Source organism: Sceloporus undulatus, chromosome 2 (assembly GCF_019175285.1).
Source record: "Sceloporus undulatus isolate JIND9_A2432 ecotype Alabama chromosome 2, SceUnd_v1.1, whole genome shotgun sequence".
NCBI lineage: Eukaryota > Metazoa > Chordata > Lepidosauria > Squamata > Phrynosomatidae > Sceloporus > Sceloporus undulatus.
The window spans coordinates 125,929,499-125,943,672 of NC_056523.1; the positions used below are offsets into that span (position 1 = coordinate 125,929,499).

The following is a 14,174-nucleotide window of genomic DNA, read 5'->3' on the forward strand; positions in this document are numbered from 1 at the left end:
GTGCAGAGGCCTTCTCTAATGGACGGGGCCTCCAATTCGGAAACACGACGGGCCGATATGATGGCCATGAGAAACAGGACCTTCCAGGAGATGTGTTTAAGTGATGTCTCTTTCAGCGGTTCAAAAGGGGCCACCATCAGTGCCTTGAGGACCGGGTGGAGGTCCAGAGATGGGAAGCGGTGTCTCATTGAGGGTGCATTGTTGGTAACCCCCTTGAGAAGTCTCTTGATGTGTGGATGGATGGACAGCCTAGTCGCCTTTTTGTGTGGGAGAATCGACATAATTGCTGCCACCTGTCTCTTGATGGTGTTAGGTCTCAGCCCCTGATCGATGCCATCTCAGAGGAGCTGGAGCAGATCCGACAAGGAGAAGCTGGACGGATTTATCTTCTTGAGCTTGCACCATCTGTGGAAGGCTCTGAAAGTATGTTAATAAATCCTGTTGGTTGATGGGCGCCTGGAGGCCAGGATCGATTCAGTCACTTTAGAGGAATATCCACAGCCCTCTAGCATCTGCTGTTCAACCTCCAGGCGCGAAGGCAGAGCCAAGCCAGATCCGGATGGAACACTTGGCCCTGGGATAGCAGGAGGCTGAGGCTGACCGACGTCATGTCCCTGATCTCTGAGAACCAAGCTTGCCTTGCCCACTATGGAGCCACCAGAATCACCTTTGTGCCTTCTTCTCGCATTTTGGCAAGGACTCTTCGCAGGATCGAGATTGAAGGAAAGGCGTAGACCAGGGCGTTTGGCCACCTGAGGTTGAGAGCGTTGAAGGCCTCAGCTCCCTCTGTCATGTAGGGTGAGATGAACCTCAGCAACTTCACATTCGCAGGGGAGGCAAACATGTCCATCTGGGGTCGGCCCAGCCTGGCCACAATCTCCTGGAAGACATCCAGATGAAGATTCCACTCTCCCTGGTCCACATCGTCCTGCTGAGCCAGTCGGCTCTTGAATTGAGTTCTCCCCTCAGGTGTTCTGCCTTGAGGCTCAGCAGGTTGTCTTCCATCCATTGGAAAAGGAGTCTGGACTCAACCATCAAGGACTCCGACCTCATGCCTTCCTCTCGATTTAGGTGAGCCTTCGTGGTGACATTGTTGGTCCGGACTAGCACCAAGGTCCCTCTGACCTCTGAGGAGAAGGCCTGGAGGGCCAGCCGGACTGCCCTCAGCTCTAACCAGTTGATGCTGTTGGTCCTCTCTTCCTCAGACCACCTTCCCTAGGCTATGAAGTGGCCACAGTGGGCCCCCCATCCCCTCAGGCTCGCGTCTGTCATAATCTGTATCAGCTCTGATTTCCATATGGGCCAGCCTCTGAGGATGGCCGGGGAAATCCATAATTGAAGCAAGTCCCGCACCTCCTGAGGATCCTTGATCAACAGAAAGTCTTTTTGGGCTATGGCCTCCTAATGTGGCAGCAGGAGCCATTGAAGGTGTCTGGCATGAAAGCGGACCCTTGGTAGGCAATCCACAGTGGTTATCATCATTCCCTGAAGTTGAGCTAGCGTTGACAGGCTGATGTTGGGCTGCCTGAGGACCATATGAACTGTCTTGACAATAGTCTCCCTCCTGTCCTGGGGCAGGGAGACCAGGCCCTCTGCTGTGTCGATCCAGGAGCCCAGCTGATAGATGCACTGAGCTGGAACCAAAGGGCTTTTGGCCTGGTTCACCAGGAAGCCATGGCAGTCCAGTGATTTGAGGATCTGGTCGACGTCCCTCTGGCCCTGCTGGAAAGAAATTGACCTGACCAAAAGATTGTACAAGTAAGGATAGACATGTAGGCCACACCCCCTCCAATGGGCCACCAGAGCCACCATGACCTTGGTAAAGACCCTGGTTGCTGAGGACAGACCAAAGGGTAGGACTTTGTATTGAAAGTCTTGGTTGTTGTACGTGAAGCGGAAGTAGCGTCGAAAGTCCAGCAACAACAGAAAGTCTCCCGGCTGTATTGACTCAAGGATGGAGCACAGGGTCTCTATGCGGAACTTCTTTTGTCTTACAGGCTCTATCGTCCCCAATCGGAGCAATTCTCTGATGGCTTCCAGCAGGAGGCGATGTTTTTCCGGACTTCTTGACTTGGGTGACGGGATGAATCTGTCATGGGGCCAGTGGAAGAAGTCTATCTTGTAGCCGAAACTGAGGGTGTCTAGAACCCAAGCCTCTACGAAGTCCTGGAGCCTGCCCCCCACTTGGAGGCACCCTGTCAGTCTTGCTGGTTGGATCTTGAGCTCTTGGCAGCAACTCCCTGGCCTTTGGAGAAGCCAGACTGTCGCTATTATTTAGGCTGAAACTTGGACTCTCCCCATCGCTGCTTGAAGGGTCTGGAGTCCCTGGCCTGAGAGGAGGATAAGGAGGGGAAGGAGGCCCTAGAGCCTCAGAAAAACTGGCACCTAGACTTTGACCTGTTTGTATCTTGACTCTTATGCCCCCCTGGGAGAAATGTCTTTTTGTCTTTGTCTTCTACTAGCACTTGATCCAGGGATTCCCCAAAGAGCTTAGCTCCCAGGAAGGGTGTAAACCAGTGGTTCCCAACCTTTGTTGGGCCGCGACCCCCATTGGGGACAAAAGTCCCACCCACGGCCTCCTTGATTGGTTGGGAGACTGGGAAAGAGCGGGACTTTCGGCCGCCTACAATCCCCAGCGGGCTTTGCGTCCGGAAGTCCCGCCCCTTCCCAGCCTCCCAACCAATTAGAGGCCGCTGAGGGAAAAAGGGCGGGACTTCCGGCTGCAAAGCCCGCTGGGGCTTGTAGTCCCGTCCCTTTCTCCCCACGGTTGCCTGGCAGCCCCGGGGAGTAAAGGAGGAGGCGCCCCCCGTCCCTTCCTCCCCACGGGTGGCTGCACCCGCGGGAAGGAAGGGAGAGAAGGCCCCCACCATCCCTTCCTCCCCGCAGGTGGCTGCACCTGCGGGAAGGAAGGGAGAAGGAGGAGGCGGCCCCCACCCGTCCCTTCCTCCCCATGGGTGGCTGCACCTGTGGGAAGGAAGGGAAAAGGAGGAGGCGTGCCCCCCGTCGCTTCCTCCCCGTGGGTGGCTGCGCCAGCGTGGGCACTCACAGGGAGAAGGGAAAGGAGGGAGCCCCGCTCCTTCCCCTTTTTCCCATGCAGTGCCTGCTCCAGCGCTGGCACCCGTGGGAAGAAGGGGAGTGGGAGGTGGGGGGGATTCCCAACCTGGTGACCCCCGAGAAAGGGTTGCACAACCCCCAGGTTGGGAACCCCTGGTGTAAATGTTAGGTTCTGTTTAGATTTAGCATCCACATTCCAGTTTTTAAGCCATAACTGGCAACGGACTACCACTGCCGCCATTGGGCCCTTGCACAATACTGTACTGCGTCTAGGGTCCCATTAGCCATCTAGGCTGAGGCAAGGGAGATCTTGTTAAGACTCTGACTTAGTCGGGTATCCTGAAGGGGGACCTGATGTAAAAGCTCATGTGACCACTGGATGGACATCCTGGCCATCATAGAGGCAGCAGCAGCTGCCCTGATAGCAATTGACATGGCTTCATGGGCCTTTTTAAAGGCTGACTCAGCCTTTTTGTCCTTGGAGATTTTTAAGCTGTCCTCACCATCCTTGGCAAAAATAGTGGAGGACACTAGGGCAGAGACAGGGGCATCAACTAAGGGTATCTGAAGTTTGTCCATGATGGCACAGGGGAAGTTGTAGAGTTTTTTTTAACTATCCCAGGGCACAATCCATTTACTGTTGGTCTGTGCCATTCGTCACTGATGACCTGCATTAGATTTGCAGGACAGGGGATCTCTAGGCTAGCTGGGAGGTCACCATCAGGAAGGGGCTGAGGCTCCAAGGGGGCAGAGATGCCCAGAGCCTTAATGGTCTTTTTGAGGAGCCTGGGAAAATCCTCAGACCAGAAAAGGCGTGCAGAGGACTGGGGAGCTTCCCACTCCTCCTCTAGTTCCTCACCAGAAAGCTCGCCCTCCTCAACATAATTGGTGGCCACCCCTGCCCGGTCCCTCTCATGCGTAGTGGGGAGAACCTTAACACCCCCGCTTACCCTTGGTTGTTTGGCAGGGCGTGCTATTGCATCATCTGCCTCAGAATCAGACGGGACAAGGACTTCCTCCTGGATGTCACGGCCACACTTGTTCCCGATGGGGAGATCTTGCAGGGCTACCGTGTTGACAGGGGTGTTGGGAGCGGGGGACACCCCCTGTGAAGGCCCTCCCTCTCTGGTGGAGGAAATATGGCGGCCCCCACTGGTGGAGCCAAGATGGCCACCTCCACGTGGGCTGGGAAGATGGTTGCCCACGTGGTCAAGATGGCCTCCGCCCACGGCCCGGTCAAAATGGCGGCTGCCATGTGCGAGGCCCAAGTGGTGACTGCTGCCTGGGAAGGCAGCACAGAGGCCTCCATGGCTGCTAGAGGCCCAACTGCGGCTGCAGCCCCGAACCGCTGACTAGGATCCCAGGGGGGATGAACTGGAGGCAAGGATAGGCATGAGGGGCTATAGGCCCTATCCAGGCCCGGCAATGGCTAGGCGGTCAGCCGGGTCTCCAGCGTGCTGGGCAGCCGGAAGAAGTCCACCCGGTGGAGGCCCTGGATGGAGGAGGAGGGGGAAGCCGAACCCAAATCTCCCCAACCCAGAGATGTCCCGCTGAAAGGGAAAGCAGCTCTGGAAGACTCTGAATTCTGGCCGGAGTGGCCCGGGGGGGAAGCCTCCAGGGGTCCCAAAGGTAGCCAGTTGAGGGCTATTAGAAGGCCTAGGCCCAGATAAAGTGCCCCTCAGGTAAGCGGCCGCTTCCTGGGCAAAAAAAAGACTTAACCAGGCCAGCAAAGTCTGGGTATTCGTGGAGAGCATGGAAGGGGAAGGAGGTACTCACCCCTGGGCCCCCCCTGTTGATTGGAAGTTGTTCCAGCCTCCGGCAGCCGCGGCCCTAAATGAGCTGGGTGCGGAGCCCAAGTCTCAGCAGCAACGCAGAGGGAACCACCCTTCCCTGGCTGCGACTCGATCTCAGGCTTCCTGGCCAGCTGCTCAGCCTGGATGGAGGGCTGGGAGAAGGGTGAGCTTTCTGCTGCCTCAGCAGCCTCGTCTACTCTGGTATTTTCCATAGGAAGATTCCCAGGAGAAGGAAGAAACGAGAAGGAAGAGAGACCAGGGAGCTCCAAAGAAATTCTTGATCTGAAGCAGTTGTGTTGGGAAAACGGCTAGCTATTTAAAAAAGCCTCCTGCTAGGAGCAAAGCAGGAAATAAAACTGGGCACTTAAGGGGAGGGTAGCCCCACCATGGGGGGAACCAGGTGTGGCTTGTCTTTTGTTATATTGTTATATTCCCTGCCTATAACAAAATTCCCTGCTATGGTCCTATAGTTGCTGCAATCTTTTGTTTTTTTCTTTTTTGCGAACTGGGATGTATATTTAACGTTTCCAGTCTGTTGGCTACTGTTTCCTTTTCCATATTTGTTGACACATGTTGGTTAGCACTAGAACTGATTCTGTCAGTGTGGATTGTAGCAGTTCGACAGACAGTACAATCCACAAAGAACCTATGTGTAAAGTTGAACATGTTGAAAGAGCATCCTTTAGTTAAAGATGGAAGTATCAGCATCAAGTTTATACAGTCACGAATGACTGTTCAGAGAAGGTCCATGACAATATTTTGTTGCAGTTCCCACTTCCTGTTATTTCTTAACTTCTTGGTTATTCTAACATTTAAAAGGCCAATATTCCTGCAAAATGGTGAACCAGAACCAATGTCAAAACTATCTTCTGGACAATGTCACAGTTGAACACATCTCCCTAGTCAGAGCCAGACTCCAAGAATGGGTTTCAAGGAAAATGCAATAAAAGAATGACATTTTTTTTCCTATTCCAATTGCAAAGCTGAATTCAACAGTGGTATTTTAAGATGGAAGGGGGGAATTTACACAGGAAGATTTGGAAATCACTATTCTAGTCCACGCTATTTTCTAACTGCTGAACACTAACCTTTCGTTTGATTACATATTCTTCAAAATACTCTGCCTGGTTTGAAATCCAGAACATAGCAACAGGGAATGACAAATACAGCATCATCTAAAGAAAAAGGAGATATGTCAGATGCAAATACAGGTGCATTAGTTACATTTACCATGAAGGGGTAACTTGCAGTATGTTAAACTCTATCTAGCCTTCTGCATCTGTATTCTTCTATTAAAGGGACTGAGTAACATCCTATGGAACAAAAAACAACAACAAAACTATATTCCAGCCTAAAGTAAATTTCTTAAGGTGCCGTTGTTTTTGCAGTTGCAACAAAAATAACACAGTCTGATGGCATGTACCTTAAACACTAATGCCTAAATCCAGTCTTTTGTATCCCAACTAAAGTAGCCCCCTCAACCAACAAGATTTAAGTAAGTGTGGATTACCATTTGACAACTGATTCAATGAGTCTACTTTCGTTGGGAACAGCCATTTCATTTAAGCCTAACAAATTCGTTTAGCATGACCTTTTGAGGAACCAAATCCAGATTGTATCGGGAATAAGCAGAGCAGCAAGCAGCCAATAGCAACACGAAGGGTTGTGTGCTGCTCTCCAGGGCAAGGGCAGATAGTAGCACAACTCCATCCTGGACACATTTACTCAGCAACACCAGCAGCATACTGGGTACTTTATTGTATTAATGACCTGGGCAACAAGTGGATTACAACCCATGAAAGCTTGTTAGTCTCTAACATGCCACAAGATTCTTTATTCTTCTCTACTGCCATACGCTACCTTGCCCATTTTTTGTAAATATTATTAAATTATCATATTTTGTTAATTTTAAAATTAGGCATATATTCATTTATTTCCTTACTAAATCAGGTCAAGGTTTCCAAAAGCCCGGCTCTATCAATCTTATCTCAGCGCTCTTAAAATATCACCCCATAACCGAAGCCACAGGTTCTCTCTTCGAGGGTCCATCTACACTGGAGAAGTAATGCAGTTTGACACCACTTTAAGTGCTGTATTGTCATCCTGGGATTTGTAGTTTCACAAGGTCTTCAGCCTTGTCTGCCTGGCACAGTGGCTTGAGCGTTGGACTTCCATTCTGGAGACCAGGGTTTCATATACCACTTTTCTGTGTTTTTAACTGTGGTGTTCTTTTAACATTGTGATCTGCTCTGGGTCCCAGTTCTGGGAAAAGAGCGGGGTTACTAATAACAACAACAACAACAACGATTCCCAGCGCAGCCATGAAACGCACTGGGGTGACCTTGGGCAAGTCACACTCTCTCAGCCTCCTCAGGGGAAGGCTTGTGTCAAACCCCCTCTAAACCAGGATGGCCAGACGTCCTCCTTCTCCAAGGCATGCCCTACATTTCAACCTTCTGTCCAGGAGGAATCCCCCAAAAGTCCTCCATCTGGAGCACGACTAAGAAGCATGGATTTATATTAGCTCCGCTCTGGGCCCACAACAAACTCCAACTCCCAGAATTCCATAGCCTTGAGCCAGGAAAGAGTTAAAGCGGTGCCAAACCGGGTTATTTCTCCAGTGTGGATGCAGCCCCCGGCTAAACCCCTCCCGCTTCTCCCTCCCTGAGACACAGACCCGAAACACCTCCAGCTTCACTCCCATGGCGGCGCCTGAGGCCTGTTTGCCAGACGAGAGACGACTCCCAGCCGGCCTCCGCCATTAGCTCCTCCCTCCGCCCCAAAGCCTCCCCAAGATGGCGCCCGGAGGCGGGGGAACGCCTCTCGCTCTCGGGCGGCCAATAGGATCGAGGGTGACGTCACGTGACGCGCCCGAGTGGCCCCGCCAGAGAGGAGGGGGAGGGGAACTCCGACGCTGACGTCATTTTCGTGCGCCCCTGTTTGGCTCAGTCAGGAAGAGGCCGCCATGCCGGAGCTGGAAACGGTGCTGGGGAAGCGGGAGCTCCTCTTCGTGAGTAGGGCGGCGAGGGGGCCCCCTGGGAGGGACAGGCTCCGTTTCCTCGGAGAATACAACTCAGGTCCAGAACACACTGCAGGAATAATCCACTTTGAGGCCGCTTTAACTGCCCTGGCTCAGTGCTAGGGAATCATGGGAGTTGTAGTTTGTTGTGGCAATAGAGCTCTCTCTGACAGAGAAGGCTCAATGTCTCACAGAACTACAGTTCCCAGGATTCCCTTGCTAAGACAGTTAAGGCGTTCTCAAACCGGATTATTTCTGCCGTGTGTTCTGGACCTCAGAAGTGGGCGTCCTCCATTTTCAGTCTTCTTCTGTCCAGAAGGAATTCCAAAATGTCCTCCATTTTGAGTCTGAATGGATTTAGATGCCAGCCACGTATGAAGGTGAAACGTCAGGAATAAATCCTTCCAGACCGTGGCCCCAAAAAACCCTATTTCTAGGAGTGTTTGGGGTTTTCTTTTAAATGTAGTAATGTAGAAAAGCAGTCGCCCTGCTTTTCCCGCACCTAAGTATCTGTCAGGTCAGGGCTCCTTTGAGCATGGGCAGAGTGCTGCCCTTTGGACCATTCGAAGGGAAAGCGGTGTTGCTTTGGTGGGTCGGATGTGGGTAGTGTGGCAATGGCCCCTTCAAGATCCTTTGCTTGGGTGAAAGCAGGGCCCCCCTTTGGGCAGCATGACTAGAGGTCCTCAGTGCCAAGGAGGACAAGGCACCACAAAATGGGGGGCATTCAAGGCAAATGGAGGACAGGACCAAAGAAAAAGCTAAAAGCACTATTACAAATGTATATTCTTGCTTCTTAGTCGTGCTCAAAATGAAGGACATTTTGGAATTCCTCCTGGACAGAAATGTAGGACATGTCCTGGAAAAGAAGGATCTGTCTGGTCACCCTGCGCTGGGGGTCCTGCACTTAAGGACAGGCTGTGCTTGGTCCTAAAGGAGACATTGGTTGATAAGTGAACAGGAGGCAGTTGTGATGTGAGTTCTGAAGTCTCTTGGGAAACCACACCTTGGATGCACAGGAAAGTATCTTGGTGATTGTCTTCAAGGGCCAGCATGGATTGAGTGTTGGACTAGGACACTGGGACACACAGGGCCCAAATCCCAGTTCAGCCATAGGAACCCACTGGGTGACCTTGGGCAAATCACACTCTCTCAGCCTCAGAGGATGGCAATTGCAAACCTCCTCTGAACAAATCTTTCCAAGAAAACCCCATGATAGGTTTGCCTTATGCTTGCCTTAACTCAGAAATTACTTGAAGGCACATAACATCTTCCTGCTAAGTGGCAAGGGGCTGGGTGGTGGAACCACAAAGAGATTGCTACTTATCACTGTCTGTACACTGTGCATAAAATTGATCACCTAACCATTTCATAGATGAGAGTACTTCATGTATGTTACCTTATGGCCAGGCCATTGAAGGAGATGGAACTACTGATTCTCTGTAGGCTTGTCAGCTTATCAAAGACCTCTTGCCCCTGCCAGCCAGGGACTTGAAGGAGTGGGATGCTGTCACTGTGTCATTGCCCAATTATTTGACAGCAGTTTCAGGCCTCTTTTAAGAATTTTATTTGATGTTCAGTAATGCTAACAATCTTCTGAACTGAACTGATAACTTTATACCATATTGCAAAGGGATCTTGTAGCACCTTTGAGATGCACCTGAGGAAGTAGGCTCAAGACTGCAAAAGCTCATGCTACTAACTTCTTTCTTTCAGTGAGTCTCAAAGGTGCTACAAGATCCCTTTGCATACTGATCCCTTCATATACTGATTTTCCAGACTAGCATGGCTAAGGGCCTGAACAGACAGGCCAAAATAAAGCTGTTTCAGGTCACTTTGAAGGTATGCTGTTTTAATGATGCATGCGTCCTTAGAGGTTGGAAGCCACGCCAAAGCCACACTCGAGTCCTAAGGACTACAGCGTAGCTTTGGCATAGCTTCTGGCCTCTTAAGTTGCATGTATCATTTAAACAGCATACCTCCAGAGTGACCCGAATCAGCTTTATTTTGGCCTGTCTGTTTTGGCCCTTTGTCTCTAAATGAATTCCATATTGTAGTTACAGTTGGCATTGTAGAGGGTGAGCCAGAAATGATTGCTAAAGTCTACCTAGTGAATTTGTAGATGGATTAAGATTTGCACTGGTTACCTTCCAATGTGGACTTGACATTCTTAGCTACTTCCATATTAAGTTATGAATTCTTCCTTTTCACATGCCTGAATATATTGCAGTCAGTGTGCCAAAAGCTGTGGTCCTTCAGATCTAATGGTGTCTCTTCTTTCTGTTCCCTCACTGCACACATGCAGGAGGAGGAAGATTTACAATATGAGGAGGAGATCTTGCGCAATCCTTTCTCTGTCAAATGCTGGATCCGCTATGTTGAATTCAAGCAGAATGCTCCCAAACATATACTTAATCTAATCTATGAGAGAGCTCTTAAGGAATTGCCAGGGAGGTAAGTAGTAGCTTCTTTAATTTAGGATGAGATGTTCATAGAATATAGGAATATGGAAAACTTCTACCCTTATCTGGATGCAGCCTTGGGGTTTCCACTTATCATGGTCAAAGCATACAGGGGAGGATGGGCCCATCCAACAGTGAGAATTTAACTTTTAAATGCCCTGCATGGGGACCAAGCATGCAAACAAAAACAGCTATTCCCTGGAGTTTTCTTCTGAGTAAACACGGATATAACCATGCTGTGCTATCAATTTCAAAATTGGTCAGATCTGGTAATTTGCCCTCCTCATCCCCAGGACACAAGAAGGTTTGGCACCCCTGTGGCAGGACAATGTTTCCTGTTTACTTTTATTGTGAGAAGAAAAAAAGATAAAAGGAGAGATAATGCTAACTCCTCCAGAGCTGTTTGGGGAGAATTAACCATGACCTAATTCAGTGATGTCCAAACTCTGGTCCTCCAGGTGTTTTGGACTTCAACTCCCAGAAGTCTCAGCCACCTTGGCCAATGGTCTGGCATGCTGGGAGCTGAAGTCCAAAACACCTGGAAGGCCAGAGTTTGGACATTGCTGCGGAGATGGTCAGCAATTTCTTGGGTAGATACAGTCCCTTGCTGTCCCAGTCATTCTCTTCATAGGTTCTGTTTTTGCAGGAAAATAGCAGAAACATCCATGCATCAGTCCATGCAGCTTCTCTAGAAAGAACAGCTAGGAACAGCTTGTCAATGTCTTTAAGACAGATGCTAAGAGACTCATTCTTTCATTGTATTTTACAGCTACAAGCTATGGTATAATTATCTTAAGCAGCGGCGGAAGCAGGTGAAGAGTAGGTGTGTAACAGACCCCAGCTACGAAGAAGTGAACAACTGTCATGAGCGTGCTCTAGTCTTCATGCACAAGGTACAGTGGTGTGTGTTAAGCTTAGAGAGGTAGAACAGCTTTGGAAGACCAACAAAGTCATGATGTCCAGTGTTTGGCTTCTGGTTGTATCTGTATAAAAACATTACATATAATTCTGTGTATAAAATTCTAGATCTTTCCCCCATGGAATTTAAGTAGATGCAGTTCTTCAGAAAAATAGAGATTGTGTGCATATTATAGAGATTATTCAAATGATATATGCACATTCATTCTGCTGTTGTCTGTTGTAATCTTCTTTTGTTGGATGTGAGTTTTGGAAAACCTCTTTGACCTGTGGTTTTGGGGAAAAGGATAGAAGCATAGAATCGTAGAGTTGGAAGAGACCACAAGGGCCATCCAGTCCAACCCCCTGCCATGCAGGAAATCTAAATCAAAGCATCACCGACAGATGACCATCCAGCCTTTGTTTGAAGACCTCCAAGGAAGGAGACTCCACTACACTCCGAGGGAGTTTGTTCCACTGTCGGACAGCTCTTACTGTCAGGAAGTTCCTCCTAATGTTGAGATGGAATCTCTTTTCTGCAGTTTGCATCCATTGTTCCGTGTTCTAGTTTTTGGGGTAGCAGAAAACAAGCTTGCTCCCTCTTCAATATGACATCCCTTCAAATATTTAAACAGGGCTATCATATCACCTCTTAACCTTCTTTTCTCCAGGCTAAACATCCCCAGCTCCCTGAGTCATTCCTCATAGGGCATGGTTTCCAGAACTTTCACCATTTTAGTCACCCTCCTTTGGACACGCTCCAGTTTCTCAATGTCCTTTTTGAATTGTGGTGCCCAGAACTGGACACAGTATTCCAGGTGGGGCCTGACCAAAGCAGAATAGAGTGGCATTATTTCTTCCCTTGATCTAGACACTGTACTTCTATTGATGCAGCCTAAAATCGCATTGGCCTTGTTAGCTGCCGCATTCACTGTCGACTCATGTTCAACTTGTGGTCTACTTGGATTCCTAGATCCCTTTCATATGTAGTCTCCTTAAGCCAGGTGTCCCCCTTCCTATATCTATGCATTTCATTTTTCTGCCCTAAGTGCAGTATCTTACATTTCTCCGTGTTGAATTTCATTTTGTTAGCTTTGGCCTGTTCAGGTCATTTTGATCCTGTCCTCTGGGGTATTAGTTACTCCTCCTAATTTGGTGTCATCTGCACATTTGATGAGTATGCCCCCAATTTTGTCCAAGCCACTGATAAAGATGTTGAATAGCACTGGGCCCAGGACAGAGCCCTGTGGGACCCCACTGGTCACTTCTTTCCAGGATGAAAAGGAGCCATTGTTGAGCACCCTTTGGGTTCGGCCAGCCAACCAATTACCAATCCATGTAACAGTTACTTTGTCTAGTCCATATTCTACAAGCTTGTTTGCAAGAATGTCATGGGGAACTTTGTCAAAGGCCTTACTGAAATCAAGATATACTATATCCACAGCATTCCCTTCATTAACAAGCTGGTAATTTTATCCAAAAAAAGAGATAAGATTTGTCTGGCATGACTTGTTTCTCTGAAATCCGTGTTGACTTTTTGTGATTATGGCATTGCTTTCTAGATGTTCACAGACTCTCTATTTAATGATCTGCTCTAGAATCTTTCCTGTTATTGATGTCAGACTAACTGGATGATAATTGTTTGGATCCTCTTTTTTCCGCTTTTTGAAGATGGCGACAATGTTTGCCCTCCTTCAGTCTGCTGGCACATCTCCTGTTCTCCAGGAGTTCTCAAAAATTATTGCCAATGGTTGCGATGTTATATTTGCCAGCTCTTTTAATACACTTGGATGTAATTCATCTGATCCTGGAGATTTATATTCATTTAGATTAACCAGATATTCCTGTATTATTTCTTTACTTATTCTGTGTTAAAATTTCCCTATTATGTCCTTTGCTCCATTATCCTCAGGTTGAGCACCCTTTGCCTTTTCTGAAAAGACTGAAGCAAAAAAGGTGTTGAGTAATTCTGCCTTTTCTCTGTCTTCTGTTAGCATTTTGCCATCTTCTCCACGCAGTGGCCCTACCATTTCCTTCTTCTTCCTTTTGCTGCGGACATATCCAAAAAAAGCCCTGTTTGTTGTTCTTAACCTCTCTAGCAAGCCTGAGTTCATTCTGTGCTTTAGCTTTTCTGACTTTACCCCTACACATGCTCACTATTTGTTTGAATTCCTCTTTGGTGATTTCCCCATTTTTCCATTTCGTATACATGTTCTGTTTAAAATTTAGCTCAGTTGAAAGTTCCTTAGTCATCCATCCTGGTTTCTTGAGACATCTCCCATTTTTCTTCCTCATTGGAACTGTTTGAAATTGTGCCTTCAGTATCTTCCTTTTAAGAAACTCCCATCTGTCTTGAACTCCCTTCTCTTTTAGTATTGCTGACCATGGGATCACCCCCAGTATTTTTTAAAGTTTACTAAAATCAGCTTGCCTAAAGTCTAGAATGCGTGTCTGTCTATGCCTGGCTTCTCCTTTCCACTGTATAACAAACTCCATGAGTGCATGATCACTCCCACCTAAGGATCCCACCACTTGCACTCCATTAACTGGTCATCCCTGTTGGTTAGGATCAGATCCAAAATAGCTGATCCCCTTGTTGTCTCTTCCACCTTTTGGACAATGAAATTGTTTCCAAAGCAAGTGAGGATTTTTTAGACCTTGAGGAGCTCAGACCTTTAGCTGAGTTTGACTTCCAGCAGATATCAGGATAGTTGAAGTGACCCATCACTACTACATCTCTCCTTTCTGAGTGTGTGGTCATCTGTTCTAGAAAGACATCATCCAATTCCTCCATCTGACTTGAGGGTCTGTAGTAGACTCCCACAATAACATCCTTGTTGTTTCCCTCCCCTTTAATTTTTATCCAGATTCTCTCCACCTGGCTTCCAGGATTGATGTCGTGGATCTCTTCACTGGTGTAAATGTCCCTGACATACAGTCGGCCCTCCTTAT

At 48.4% G+C, this 14,174-nt stretch overlaps 2 protein-coding genes across 2 annotated transcripts in view; one reads left to right on the top strand and one right to left on the bottom strand.

Moving 5' to 3' along the window:
• LOC121922163 (protein PET100 homolog, mitochondrial) overlaps window positions 1-7,660 on the bottom strand; it is a 9,485-nt gene extending 1,825 nt beyond the window's left edge. Inside the window, exons 1-2 of the mRNA XM_042451201.1 lie at window positions 7,525-7,660; window positions 5,936-6,022 (exon numbers count right to left, since the gene is read on the bottom strand). Coding sequence (XP_042307135.1) covers window positions 5,936-6,022; window positions 7,525-7,551 — 114 coding nt within the window. The 5' untranslated portion in view covers window positions 7,552-7,660. The remainder of the gene's footprint in view (window positions 1-5,935; window positions 6,023-7,524) is intronic.
• Window positions 7,661-7,749: 89 nt separating this feature from the next.
• XAB2 (XPA binding protein 2) overlaps window positions 7,750-14,174 on the top strand; it is a 32,139-nt gene continuing 25,714 nt past the window's right edge. The window contains exons 1-3 of the mRNA XM_042451174.1: window positions 7,750-7,857; window positions 10,169-10,317; window positions 11,095-11,218. Of these exons, the coding sequence (XP_042307108.1) occupies window positions 7,813-7,857; window positions 10,169-10,317; window positions 11,095-11,218 (318 nt within the window). The 5' untranslated portion in view covers window positions 7,750-7,812. The remainder of the gene's footprint in view (window positions 7,858-10,168; window positions 10,318-11,094; window positions 11,219-14,174) is intronic.